The sequence below is a fragment of the Echinops telfairi genome, unplaced genomic scaffold (genome assembly GCF_000313985.2).
Source record: "Echinops telfairi isolate 266 unplaced genomic scaffold, ASM31398v2 ScPeMD7_9;HRSCAF=40, whole genome shotgun sequence".
Classification (NCBI taxonomy): Eukaryota; Metazoa; Chordata; class Mammalia; order Afrosoricida; family Tenrecidae; genus Echinops; species Echinops telfairi.
The window spans coordinates 23,617,686-23,630,854 of NW_022103906.1; the positions used below are offsets into that span (position 1 = coordinate 23,617,686).

Consider the following 13,169-nt stretch of genomic DNA (forward strand, 5'->3'; position numbering starts at 1 on the left):
CTATAAAAACAGACTGACCCATCTTCGTGGTGTGGAGCTGCTGGTGGTGGGTTCAAATGTTGTGGTTAGCAGCTGACTGCTTAACTACTGTCCCCAGGTCTCTATCTCCTCACAGACTTAGATCTCCAGCCTCACTCTGAAGGCCGAGGAGTCAGGTGTTAAGGAGCTCCCCCTAACCCTCGCCCAATCCAACCTACTGACATCAAGTCAACTCCACTCGGACGCATATTTAAAAAGAACGCCTTCTAACTTTCCTAAGAGAGCCAAGTTAAAAATCTTCATTAGCAGGAAATTCTTACTCCTTTAACCCAAATCATTGTTCATGTAGATATTCAGCTCCTCCTGTGGTCACTTCAAAAGCATATCCCACCAGTGTGCACTGGGAGACAGCTGAGGCTTTCTAACTTTCCTAAGAGAGCCAAGTTAAAAATCTTCATTAGCAGGAAATTCTTACTCCTTTAACCCAAATCATTGTTCATGTAGATATTCAGCTCCTCCTGTGGTCACTTCAAAAGCATATCCCACCAGTGTGCACTGGGAGACAGCTGAGGCTTTCAACTCCGGTCAAGAGGTGTAACAGTTACAGCCTGGGAAACCCATGGGGGCAGTTTTACCCTGTCCTACAGGGTTTCTGAGTCATCAACGGCAGTAAGTAAGTACCAATGTGAAGCAGCAACTGGTGAGAGGAGACAACAAATCCTGCACAACTTTCACCCCTACTCAGTAATCACCAAGCCATGACTCCCACAAAGCCTTAGAGAATACTAAAAGCACATGGCAAAAAATGCAGGATGTGATAACCCTGACCCGCCAGCCCTCCTTACCGAGCCTTGGTTATTCTGTCTCTCACTGGGTCTGTGGATCAGCAGGGGCTGGTCGTCTTCTTTGACGGTGATCCCATAGTTTTTGCTAGAGCAGGGTGGAGGCAAGAAAAACTTTCAGAAGCATCATCACCATCCTTAGAGCACGATAGTCTTGTGTTTTGTTTTTGAATCGTTTTATTGGGGCTCTTATATCTCATACAGCAATCTACACATCCACTGTGTCAAGAACATTTGTGCGTATGTTGCCATCATCCTTTTCAAAACATTTTCTATCTGACCCACATTTTAAATGATTGTCTTATAACTTCCCTAAGAGATCTAAGTTTAAAATCTTCATGAGCAGGAAATTCTTACTCCTTGGTATCAGCGCCTATTTTTTCTCTCCCTCCCACCCTCCTGAACCCATGATAAATTATAAATTTTTTTTCTTACACCATCTGCTGTCTCCCTTCACTCTTGTTTCTATTGTTCATCACCCTGGGGGAGGGGGTGGGAATTAAATGTCGATCACTGTAGTTAGTTCCCCCTTTCTCCCGCACCTTCCCCTATGCTCACGGTACTGATACTCTCATCACTGTTCCTGATAGGTTTCTATCTCTCTTGGATTCCATACAGCGAGAGCTTCTATTTGTACCAGTGTATATGCGCTCATCTAGCAGGACTTTAAAGGTAGAACTGGGGACATGATAGTGCGTGTGTGCGTGGGGGGGTGGCATTAAAGAACTAGAGGAATGTTGTGCTTCATCAGTGCTATACTGCACCCTGGCTGGCTCGACTCTTCTGTAAGGGGATATTTCACTGTAAACAGGTCTCATGTGCTTTAACCAGGACTGGGGTACACAATTTGCACAACACCCTTTGGGACGGATCCATCCGAAACAGATCACAATCTATTTGTAACTGGGTAAAAAGTAGGTTTGTGTTACATTGCAAATTTAACACAGGAGAAGTAAGATGAACCATATAGGAGAGCTTATTAAATGCTGTATCCAACTATATAAAGGGTTTAGGCAACTTGAATGATAAAATGATTAAGACTTGAATTTAATCTGTGAATCCAGACTTCTAAGCAAACCAGAAAAATAAACACAATTCAAATATCTGTGATTAATTTGCACAGTAACCTCCACAACTACTAAAAGAAATGAATCTGTAAGAGTACCTTAACAGGACAAACCCCACAAATGAGCTCATTCTAACTCAGGCACATTACCAATTCAATTATTTTCAAAGTGTCAAATCATATGCTATTAAGGAACATTATGTTCTGCTAGAGAGTAGTAGTAGAAACTGTAGGCTCAAACCCCATCACTTGTACCTGTAATATTCCAAGAATGTGATGTCCTTCCCGTCAGACATTGTGAAGCTATCTCTTGGAGTCTTATTCCAATCCACATCATCAATCCGGTAGGTCCGGTTGTTGTATCGAGTTATAATGATATTTCCAACCAGAAGCTTAGCACACTCATCCTGGAAGTTCTCTTTGTTCTGTTGATATATAGCGTGCCTTTGGAAAGAGACACAAAAATGACTTTCGGTGCCCATGTACACACACATACACAACAATGAGAAAGGCACAGAGGAGGCACACCAACAGTGCAGAGCTATAATCACAGCTCACAGCTCCAGGAGCATTCCACTGTTTCTTTAGGAGTTAGGACTCTCATCTCTTTTATCAAAGAAAACGAATAAAAACAATTAAAATAGCAGCTCTGTAATTCTTAAAATTAGGTATATTTACTACCAAAATAATTCTTTCATATCATATTAATAGGATAGAGTCTACAGAAGCTGAGTAAAAGCCTGCTTTAAATTATATTTGCCCTTTCCTACAATGCACAAATACTCACTTGCAGGGCCTCTGTAATGCTGTGAGAAGGAAACACAAGAAACTGACAGGAAGCGTGTGCAAATACACCCAGAGGTGTCAATGTTTATCGAGGAGGGCATGTTTCAACTATTCTTGAAGGAGAAACCTATTAGGCAGAAATGAGGACCTTCCCCGCAGATGAAGTGACATTAGGACAGTCAGATACATGGTATTAGGGATAGGGAGGAGAAGAAAGTGAGGGAAAAAATAGTCAACAGTCAGGCTAAAGACAGGTAGGGACCAGACATAAATTCCTATGTAATAAAGAAACTATCATCTAATACTAGGCATTCCTAAGGGAAAGTGATAAGAGCATGAAGCACCGCATAACATGGAGCGTACTGGAAACCATTATGCTGAAGGTAGTCAATCACAAATGGGAAAATATTGTATGAGTCCAGTACTATAAGAAGAAATTCCAATTAAACAAATCTTAGAGACTAATTCCTAAACAAAAGGGTAGAAAGTCTGCCTACTCCCCACGAACCATACGTCACCCACCTAAGGTGCACTTCCTATGAATCATCTTGAAAGAGGAGACCTCGCACTGCTTGAGGTCACTCCTTCAAGCAAGGGGAAGAGGGTACAGACCTTCCACTTGATGCTATACAACACTACGACAAGGCTGTGACAAACCTATAGGGCTGCCACAGGGATGGCAGAAGAAATCTTTTTAGAAAATTAAGTTAACACCAGGGAAGGGAAGCATCTATGAGGGGGTACCCAAAAAAAGCCAATTTCGCACCCTCTCCTTCCAATGCTACATATTTTTTTAAATTTTAACAAAATAACCTTGTCACCTTCAAAGGACTCTGCATTACACTTAATACGTTTGTCAAACCTGCGATTCCATTCTTGGAAACAGTTTTCAAACTCATCTGTTTGGATGGCTAACAGCACTGCCCTCATTTTTTCCTTCACCTCTTCTATGTCATCAAACCTCTGTCCTTTCATGTCCCTCTGCATTCATGGTAACAAAAAGAAGTTGCATGGAGCAAAGTCAGGTGAGTAAGGTGTGTGGGGCAGGAGAGGCATGTTGGGTTTTGCCAAAAACTGGCACACTGAGATGGCTGCATGAGCAGGTGCATTGTCCTGGTGACAAAACCAGTCCCTTGTCTGTCACAAAGCAGGCCTTTTTTGTCACACACTGTTATGCAATCTTATCAGAATCTCTAAATAGAAAGCTTGATTAACAGTCTGACCTGGTGGGATAAACTCCAAATTCACTATGAGTAGTTATTTTTGTCTGTTTAGGAAGTTGATGGGCATCCAGCATGAGGTTTGTCATTAATCGACATTTCACCTTTTTTGAAAGGAGAAAACCATTCATACACTTGAGTTTTCCCCCAGAGCGCTTATCCTTGTAAATTGTGTTCAACATAACAACAGTTTCTGTGGCATTTTTCCAGAGCAGGAAACAAAATTTCACAGCCACACACTGTTCTCTTAAATCAACCATCACAAAAAAGTGAGTTTCAAGCGAAACTGCTATTATGAAAAAATTCACTGTGACCAGAAAGAACCAGGTGACACCATTGGGTACACTAAAAGTAAGCCAGTTGCTCTATGCTTGCCCAGTGGGACAAGTGCCTACTACAAAAGCTCTGCTCACCCCAACATAATTCTGGCTTTTGGGGGGTACCCCCTTGTACATTTCAGAAGCAGCACTGATATTTCTGTTGATGGGCATGGTGGGTAAAATGGGGAGGGACTTTACATCAGGAAGGGATGCTAAGTAATTGTAGGGAAACTAAGGATAAAATAAACCCAATTTTATGTTCTTGGGTAGACGCTATGAATATTTTACTACCCAACCCACAGTGAACCACATCATGGCCTAAGCACTATGACCTCAGACACAGGCCTTCCAGGCAACATAGGCCACATCAAAAGGATTCAACGTGGAAGCCTGACTAAGCAAACACTTTGATGGGAGAGGAAGCAAAGGAAGGTCATCTTCAGATGGTGGAAAGCGCGTTCATTGGACTGAGTGGGGCTCATGGCTTAGTGTGTGCTCAATGAAAGGGCCCAGACCACCATCTATTTAGCACCTCCAAGCTCTCCTTGTATTAATATGGCAGGCCGTAACCTCAGAGGCAAGGGTTTACATTTGTGAGAATACAGGAAATTTCCCCCTAGTACTAACTCCTATCCTGTGTAAACAGAGCTCAATTAAGAAATTTATCTGTAGGGAGCCACCACTCAGGGAGTGCAGCTCGAAGTTGGGACTATACTTGCATAAATTCCTTCTATCAATGCTATCTTAAATTCTGTCACTGGATACATTATTTATGTTATCAATGCAATTGTCTTATACCCAAAGGGGTTGATAAGACTTTTCTTCTGTTGTTTGGTTTTTGTTTTTCTGCCTGTTTTGTTGTTCTTGTCATAATAAGACCGCCAAAGTAAACCAGAGTTCATAACTTAAGGAAAACAAGATAAATTCTGAGTTCCCATTTAATTCTAGCCCCAATTCAAAAGGTTAGTTTTTAAAACCTGGCCCTGCTCCATAGCTAGCTTCATGAAGAGATCACTGAAGAGTAGGGTGTTACAGCAAAGTGTGGTGAAGAAAGCAGATGGTGTTCCGCCAATCAATTAGAATAGTGCAGCAGTTCTCAACCTGTGGGTCACGACCCCTTTGGGGGCCAAACGACACTTTCATAGGGGTCACCCGATTCATAACAGTAGCAACGTTACAGTTATGAAGTAGCAACCAAAATAATGTTCTGGTTGGGGTCACCACCACATGAGGACTGTATGTCGCCGCAGAAGGAAGGTTGAGAAGCGCTGGAATAGCGTCTTGGGTCTTAAAGGGTTTTTTCAAACAGGCAGCCAAGTGAGTGAGTTGTCCACTAAGTTTACAGTGAAGAAGAACACCTCCAAAGCAGCTGAAGACAAACCCGAATATGAAGGGAAATGTTCCAGAACTTACATTGTGAACACTCTTATTCGTAGAAGGCTATGGAGGGCAGTGGGAGACCCAAATCCAGATTAAGCCTCTGGAAGATCCCCTTCTAGCCACAGGTGAGGCACTAGAAAAGTTTTACTATCACACAAAGATTAATGGAAGCTTAATTTTGGTGACTGAACCATGGTACAATATACTTGGTCAGTTGACCTGCCTCTTGACCCAAACAGAATTTGCTCTAGGATCAAATATTTCTTGTTTCACAGTAGAAATTTCTTCTATGGCTTTTTAAATATTGATGGTAGCCTTTTCTTTCTTACTCTTTATTTGTACTTTTATCTTTATATTATTACTGTTTTCTTTTTGCTGTTTTGTTTTTTTATTGCTTCTGTTCAATTTCCCAGTTTGTGAAGCACAGAAGGAGTGGATGCATAAAGACAGTAATTGATGCAATGGTTTGGGGTGGCAGGGAGAAAAGGTGAGGAGAGATGATGTATATACAACTCTTTTAAAAAGTGATTTAACTACGGAAATTATGATGTGTGACTATTATATTAAAAAAAAAACACACTATAAAAGGAACTACACTTGACCTATGAGTTACCATGAATGAGGAAGAGTTCTTGCTTAAGAGGGCATTGAGTTTATATTAATGGTGGTAGAAGAATTTGGAAAAGGATATCAATAATGGTTGTACAACACGAAGTGTATAAATCATCAATGGCACTGAATTATACATGTGGAAATATTAAAATTACATGAATAACAATGAATTCAAGAAAGAAACTGTCCTAGAATTGACTGATGATGACTGTACAGCTCTTGATATGACTTAATTATTTAATTATATGACATGTGAAGTGCCAATAAAACTTTTTAAATAATCATAAATAAAATTAAAATAAATCCCTATGTAAGTCAAGGATGAAAGCTTGCCTTTCCCCCACTCCAAGGACATCCATGGGAATAGAAAAGTTTCAGAGTCAAATACAGGCCATTCTACATATTACAAACCCTTCTTGGAGATTCACAACACACATGAACATATCAACCTCTGAAAAGTCTGAAAGTAGAGAAATCTATTTAATTTTGTTTACCGCCAAATAATCACAGGCTTCTTTTAATTTTTAGGACTATCCTGCTTGGTGTTCTGTAGAATCAATGATCTTCGGTCCATAAACACTAGATGCCATCTTTAGTCTTCTGCATTTAGAGTGAGCTCATCAGGGATGAAATTCATTCCATAAACATGTTTGAGAGTCAATCAACAACAGTCTTGTGTTTCTACACGCAATGTTGGTCTACGCTGGCCTACCTTTGCAAGCCTGAAATCCCTAAAATGCAATCTTTTCAATTCTTCCATAAGAATTCATAAGTACATTGTTAGTAGACAATTCAGCTTTCTCTTTTATTTCATATATGCTGTATTTTTTGCAAATAACATACCCATGTAAAAAAAATGTGCCCTCAATTTTTAGAAAGACAATATATTGAAAATGATGATGGCAACATATGTACAAATGCGCTTGACACAATGGATGGATGTATGGATTGTGGTAAGAGCTATAAGAGCCCCCAATAAAATGATTTTTTTAAATGTACCCTCACATGTAATGTGTGGAAATGTAATCAATGCAAATTAACGTAAATAAGCAAAACAGTTCTGGCAGAGTGTATGTGCCACAGCACTACCAGAAAAAAAAAGTTCTGCCTTTCACTGATCTTCCAATATTACAAGTAAATCACAGCATTCTGTCAATTTTCTTTAATATCCTACTTATGTATAGAAAAAGTTTTCCCGGGAACCCAAGAGGAAAGCGAATTTTGGGAATAATGAGGGCAACAAATGTACAGATGTATTGTGATGAATTGTATGAGCCCCAATAAATTGATTTTTAAAAAAAAGAAAAAGAAAAGTTTTAAAATGGTATTTTTTATCCTAATTGTCTAACAAAGGTATATACCATAGTCAAGAAGTCATAAGAGTTTGTCCCCCAATAATCAGAATTAAGAAATCAAAACTATGCATTTGTTTATATTAAGTGGATTACTATAACACTAACTCAACAATTAAGTACCAAAACTTGTGGCTCTTTTGTAGACCCATCTGGTTATGTTAGGTCTGCTTATTTCATGGTTCAACTTTATCTCCTCGGTGTCACCTGAAGCAACATGCAAAGATGGTCTAGCAAGCTTATGAAAAAAAGACCTAGGGGAGAGGATGCAACAGATGTTTAATGAGGGCATTATTTGCAACAATAGAAAAACCATACTGGAGATCTCTATCTTTTCGAAATTCAGGACATCTCAATGAGGTAACTTTGTTTTAAAATTTGTATTGTAAATTAGGTAAAAGTTTGCAAATCAGATCACCAGTTTTCTACCCAACAATTCATACATGCTTTGTTGAAATTCTTACTACTGATCCTAGTTCCTCCCTGGTTTCCTATTTCCATTCCTCCTTCTTTCCCAACTCTTTGAACTTGGTCTTGAGTATACGGTGCCCTCTTGTTCCTAGTTGTCTATTCCAACCTGGATGGGAGCAAGTTCAGTTCCAAACTGAAGGGTGACTAAGAGCCAGTCTCATGGGTCCCATAAGACTGCTGACCAGGAAATCTACTCTGTTATCATTCTGAGTTTGGTTTCAGATTTTTCTCCCATTCTATAGCTAGGACTTTCTAACCTGATTCTTTTCAGAGCAAACTGATAGTAGCAGCCAGGCATCATCTAGTTCTGGTTTCAGAGCTGTGTGGACAGACGCTCAAGAGGTGCATTATTTCTCTGAACTAGTTGTTTTCACTTTTCTTTTGATTTTCATTCTTCTTTCCTCCTATTGCAAAGAGCCCAAGAGTTGGGTCTTACATGACTTCTCATGCGCTTTTAAGATCCCAGTGATTACTTATAAAAATGTTATTCTTAGTTCCCATTGAGTCTGCTCCAACCCACAGTGACCCTATTCACAACAGAACAAAACACTACATGGTCCTACACCATCGTTCCTGTGCCTGAACCCACTGGTGCAGCCACTGTGTCAATCCATCTCATTGAAGGCCTTCCTCTTTCTTGCCAACCCTCCACTTTACTAAACATAACATACTTCTCCAGGGGCTGGTCTCTCCTGAGAGTATGTCCAAAGTATGTAAGATGAGTCTTGCTATCCTTGCCTCTTAAGAACTCTGGACATACTTCTTCCAATACAGTTCAGCTTGTCCTTTTGGCAGTCCTTTTGTTATTTTCAATATTCTTCTCCAGTGCAACTCAAATACATCAATTCTTCTATGGTCTTCCTTATTAAATGTCCAACTTTTCACATGCAGATGATGCAATGGAGGATACCATGACTTGGGTCAGGCACCACCTTAATCTTCAAAGTAACATCCTTGCTCTTCAATACTCTAAAGAACTCTTGGGCAGCAGTTTTACCTAATGCACCACATCTTTTGATATCTTGGCTACTGCTTCCACGAGCATTACGGATCCAAGCAAGACAAAATCCTTGACAATGTCACTAACATAACCCAGTTCCACCTTACAAATCTGGCTAGACAAGAGCATGTATAAATTAGAGCTCTTGACACATGGAATCCAGGACAGATAAATCCCTCAAAAATAGGAATGGGTGTATCGATACCATGAGGGGGAAGGAAAGTGTGTGTGTGGGGGGGGGGGGGGGGAGTGGAACCAATCACAATGATCAATGTATAACCCCACACTCTACCCCAGGGGACTAACAACAGGAACATGGGCAAAGAAAGACAGTACACAGCATAAGATATGAAAATAACAATTAATTATAATTTACCAATGGTTCACAAGGATGGGAGAGTGGGGGGGGGGGGGGGGGGGGGGGGGGAGAAGAGCTGATACCAAGGGCTCAAGTAGAAAGAAAATGCTTTGAAAATGATGGCAACATAGGCACAAATGTAATATAGTTGATGTGTGAGTTGTTTTAAGAGCTGTAAGAGCCCTCAATAAGATGATTAAGAGAAAAAAATCCTTGACAATGTCAACCTTGCTCCATTTACCATGTTACCTATTGGTCCAGTTGTGAGGATTTTGGTTTTCTTTGCATGGAGTTGTAATCCACACTGAAGGCTATGATCCTTGATCATCAGCAAGTGCTTCAATTCCTCCTCATTTTCAGCAAGCAAGGTTGTGACATTTGCATACCACAAGTTGTTAATAAGCCTTCTTCCAATCCTGATGCCACATTCTTCTTCATAGAATCCAGCTTCTCTGATGATTTGCTTAGCATGGAATTTGAAAAAGTATGGGGACAAGAAACAACCCTGGCACACTGCTTTCCTGATTTTAAACCATACAGTATTTCCCTTGTTCTGTTCACACAACTGCCTCTTGGTCCAGTCTAAGTTCCAAATAAACACAATGAAGTGTTCTGGAATACCCATTATTCTCAAGGTGATCCAGTTTATCATGGTCCACACAGTCAAATGTCTTTGCACAATGAAACACAAGCAATTATCTTTCTGGAATTTTCTGTTTTAAGCTAAGATCCATCTGACATTAGCAATGATATTCCTCGTCCCATGTCCTCTTCTGGGTCCAGTCTGGACTTGTGGCAGTTTCCTGTCAGCAGTACACTGACAGGGAACTTATCAAAGAAGAAAGTAGAAAAAATATTTTTGAACTGTATTATGCCAATTGACTGCAAATGTCCCGAGACTACAATCCTGAGCCCCAAGGTCCAGCAACTCATTCCATCAGGGTGATTACGTCAAAGAAGTTTTTCCTAACTTTGCCCCCTTTATGCTCCACCACATTCACAGATACGTTTGCATCAAAATACACATATACAAATACCCTCTGTAAAATCCATATGGTATTACTCTGGCTTTCCCTCCCACAGAGGTTCATCCTGCATGCCTATCCAAGCATCTAGTCACAGAACCACCACTATTCCAGCATTACAGAACACCATTTGCCTCTGTTGCTTTCAACCTTGCAAACCTCCCAGTCTTTCCCCACTCATCTCTTCCTGCCAACCTCCCTTCACTGCCAGCAACATTTGACTACACCTCTTGCTCCTGACTTCACTTCCCTCCCTCTACTCCTCCCACCCTCAGAATCATCGAGAATGGTTAGTGTCCTGTTCTGCTCCCACAGCACTCTCTACTTTTCAGCTGAGACTGACTCACTGCCATCGAGTTGATTCCGATTCGGCTAGGTTTTATAATTCATTGCAACAGACACAGAACTCACAATGTTCACAATCACAGAGTTATTAGAGACATAAAAAGGTGACAGAAGTGAGAAATGTGCAGGATACAGTTGTTCTGATAGGGTATGCTACAAAGCTCTTTGAACTGTTATTCAACACCCAAAGGGCATGCCACTCTGGTTCGAAGCTTCAACCTGAAGCCACTCAGTTCCTGTTCACCAAGTCAGCAAACCCAGATCTCTGAAGTATGTGCCCAGAAGTGCCTTGCTCCACAAGCCAGACTCCTGCCACAGATAGTCAGCTTTACTCGCTCTGTCGGGTGGGAAATCCACTGCTCTGGCTCCTGATCCTGCTGCTGCTACTACTCCTCTGCTGTCACAGCTATCTACTGGATGAAGGAGGTTCACAGAGCAGAGACCTCACGGTCCAGAGGAAGTGCTACACTCTGACTCCTGGTGACAGGGAGACTCCCCTCCTTCCTGTGTCTGAGATGGCTTACCTTACAGCCAGCAGAGTAGCAATCACTCATAGCTGAATCATATCATGTAATCAGTACCTTCTTCCCCAGACCCATCAGAGGAAAGTCATTTAGTGGGAATAACAAAAATGAACTTCGGCTAGCAAACTCACTGTTCTGCAGTGTGGAGGGGGAAAAAAATACATACATACATATCATTTTTAGTAACAGTGGTCTCATAGAGTATTTGTCCTTTTGGGGATTGCCTAGTTTGATTCGGCATAATGTCCTCCAGGTTCATCCATGTTATGTTTCATGGAGTGTTATTCTTTAATATTGCATAGTGTGCCACTGTGTGTATGTACCAAATAATGAGCATTTAAATTGTTTTCATCTTGTTTTCTACTCTGAAATGGGCTACAATAAATGTGGCAGTATATGTATGTATGTGTACACACACACACACACACACACATATGTATTCATGTTGAGGCTCTCATTTCTCTAGGATATATAAAAGCAGACAGATTGCTGGGTCATATGGTATATCTATTCCTATCTTTTTGAGAAACTTCCAAACTGCCACAGTAGGTGCACCATTTTATAGTTCAACAGTATATGATGGTTCCAGTCTTTCCATATCCTCACCAGAATAATTTTTAACTTTGCTATTAATATTGGGGGATGGTAATATGAGTACCCCTCAAAAAAGCTGTATTTTTTCTTCCTCAAAAGTTGTGTATTTGAATTTTTTTACAAATCAACCTTATCACCTTTAAAGTACTCTCCATTACACTTACTACATTTGTCAAACCTGTAATTCCATTTTTCAAACATATCTGTTTGGGTGTCTGACAGCACCTCCCTCAGTTTTTTTCTTCACCTCTTCTACATCATCAAATTGCTGTCCTTTCATGTCCTTCTGCATTTGTGGAAACAAAAAGAAGTCACACAGAGCGAGGTCTGGTGAGTAAGGTGCATGGGACAAGAGAGGCAAGCTGTGTTTTTGCCAACAACTGGTACACTGAGATGACTGCGTGAGCAGGTGTGTTGTCGTGGTGGCAAAACCAGTCCCCTCCTGCCACAAGTCAGGCTTTTTTTGCTACACACTGTTACGCAATCTTTTCAGAACCTCTAAATAGCTTGATAAACATTCTGACCTGGTAGAGTGAATTCCAAATGTACTACAGGTTGACATTTTCTCCATTCAGGAAGCTGACAGACGTCCAACATGAGGTTTATCATCAACTGACATTTCACCTTTTTTGAAAGGAGAAAACCACTCATACACTTGAGTTTTTCCCATAGTGCTGGCCTTGTAAACTGTGTTCAAGATCACAACAGCTTCTGCAGCAATTTTCCAGAGCAGGAAACAAAATTTCACAGCTGCACGCTGTTCTCGTAAATCAACGATCACAAAAAATGAGTTTCTAGAGAAACTTTTATGAAAAATTCACTATGACCAGAGAGAACCTTCCCAGGCAACACCACTGGGTGCACTAACTCCGAGCAAGTTGCATGATGCTCACCTAGCAGGAAAAATGTGTACTGCAAAAGCTCCGCTGCACACAGTCCAGGTTTTTTTGGGTACACCCTCGTATGCTTTTACTTAATAAACATCGAATACATACTGTATTCAACTAGGAACTAGGTCTATGTGTACACTAATCTGATTGACACATGATCCCACCATCAAAGAACATATTAGTCTAAGTAACATAAGTACCAGTTCACCAAACAAAAAGTTTGCACTATCCTCAACTTCTCATCCTCACACCTTACATCCAATCAGGTAATTGAATGGAGCTCTTTCTTGTTTTTTTCTCTACTCTCAAAGTATACCTAGAATCGAGTATTTCTAGGTCCACTGCTTCCATTCTGTCTCAATTGTATTACTCCACAAGCCTCTGAATTGGTCTTTTGAGTACTAC

The 13,169-nt window shown here is 40.6% G+C and overlaps 1 protein-coding gene across 1 annotated transcript in view; it reads right to left on the reverse strand.

Annotated features, from left to right (window-relative positions):
• Positions 1-13,169, reverse strand: part of PIWIL2 (piwi like RNA-mediated gene silencing 2) — a 76,147-nt gene that overhangs the window by 42,758 nt on the left and 20,220 nt on the right. Inside the window, exons 10-11 of the mRNA XM_004707594.2 lie at positions 2,143-2,331; positions 825-909 (exon numbers count right to left, since the gene is read on the reverse strand). Coding sequence (XP_004707651.1) covers positions 825-909; positions 2,143-2,331 — 274 coding nt within the window. The remainder of the gene's footprint in view (positions 1-824; positions 910-2,142; positions 2,332-13,169) is intronic.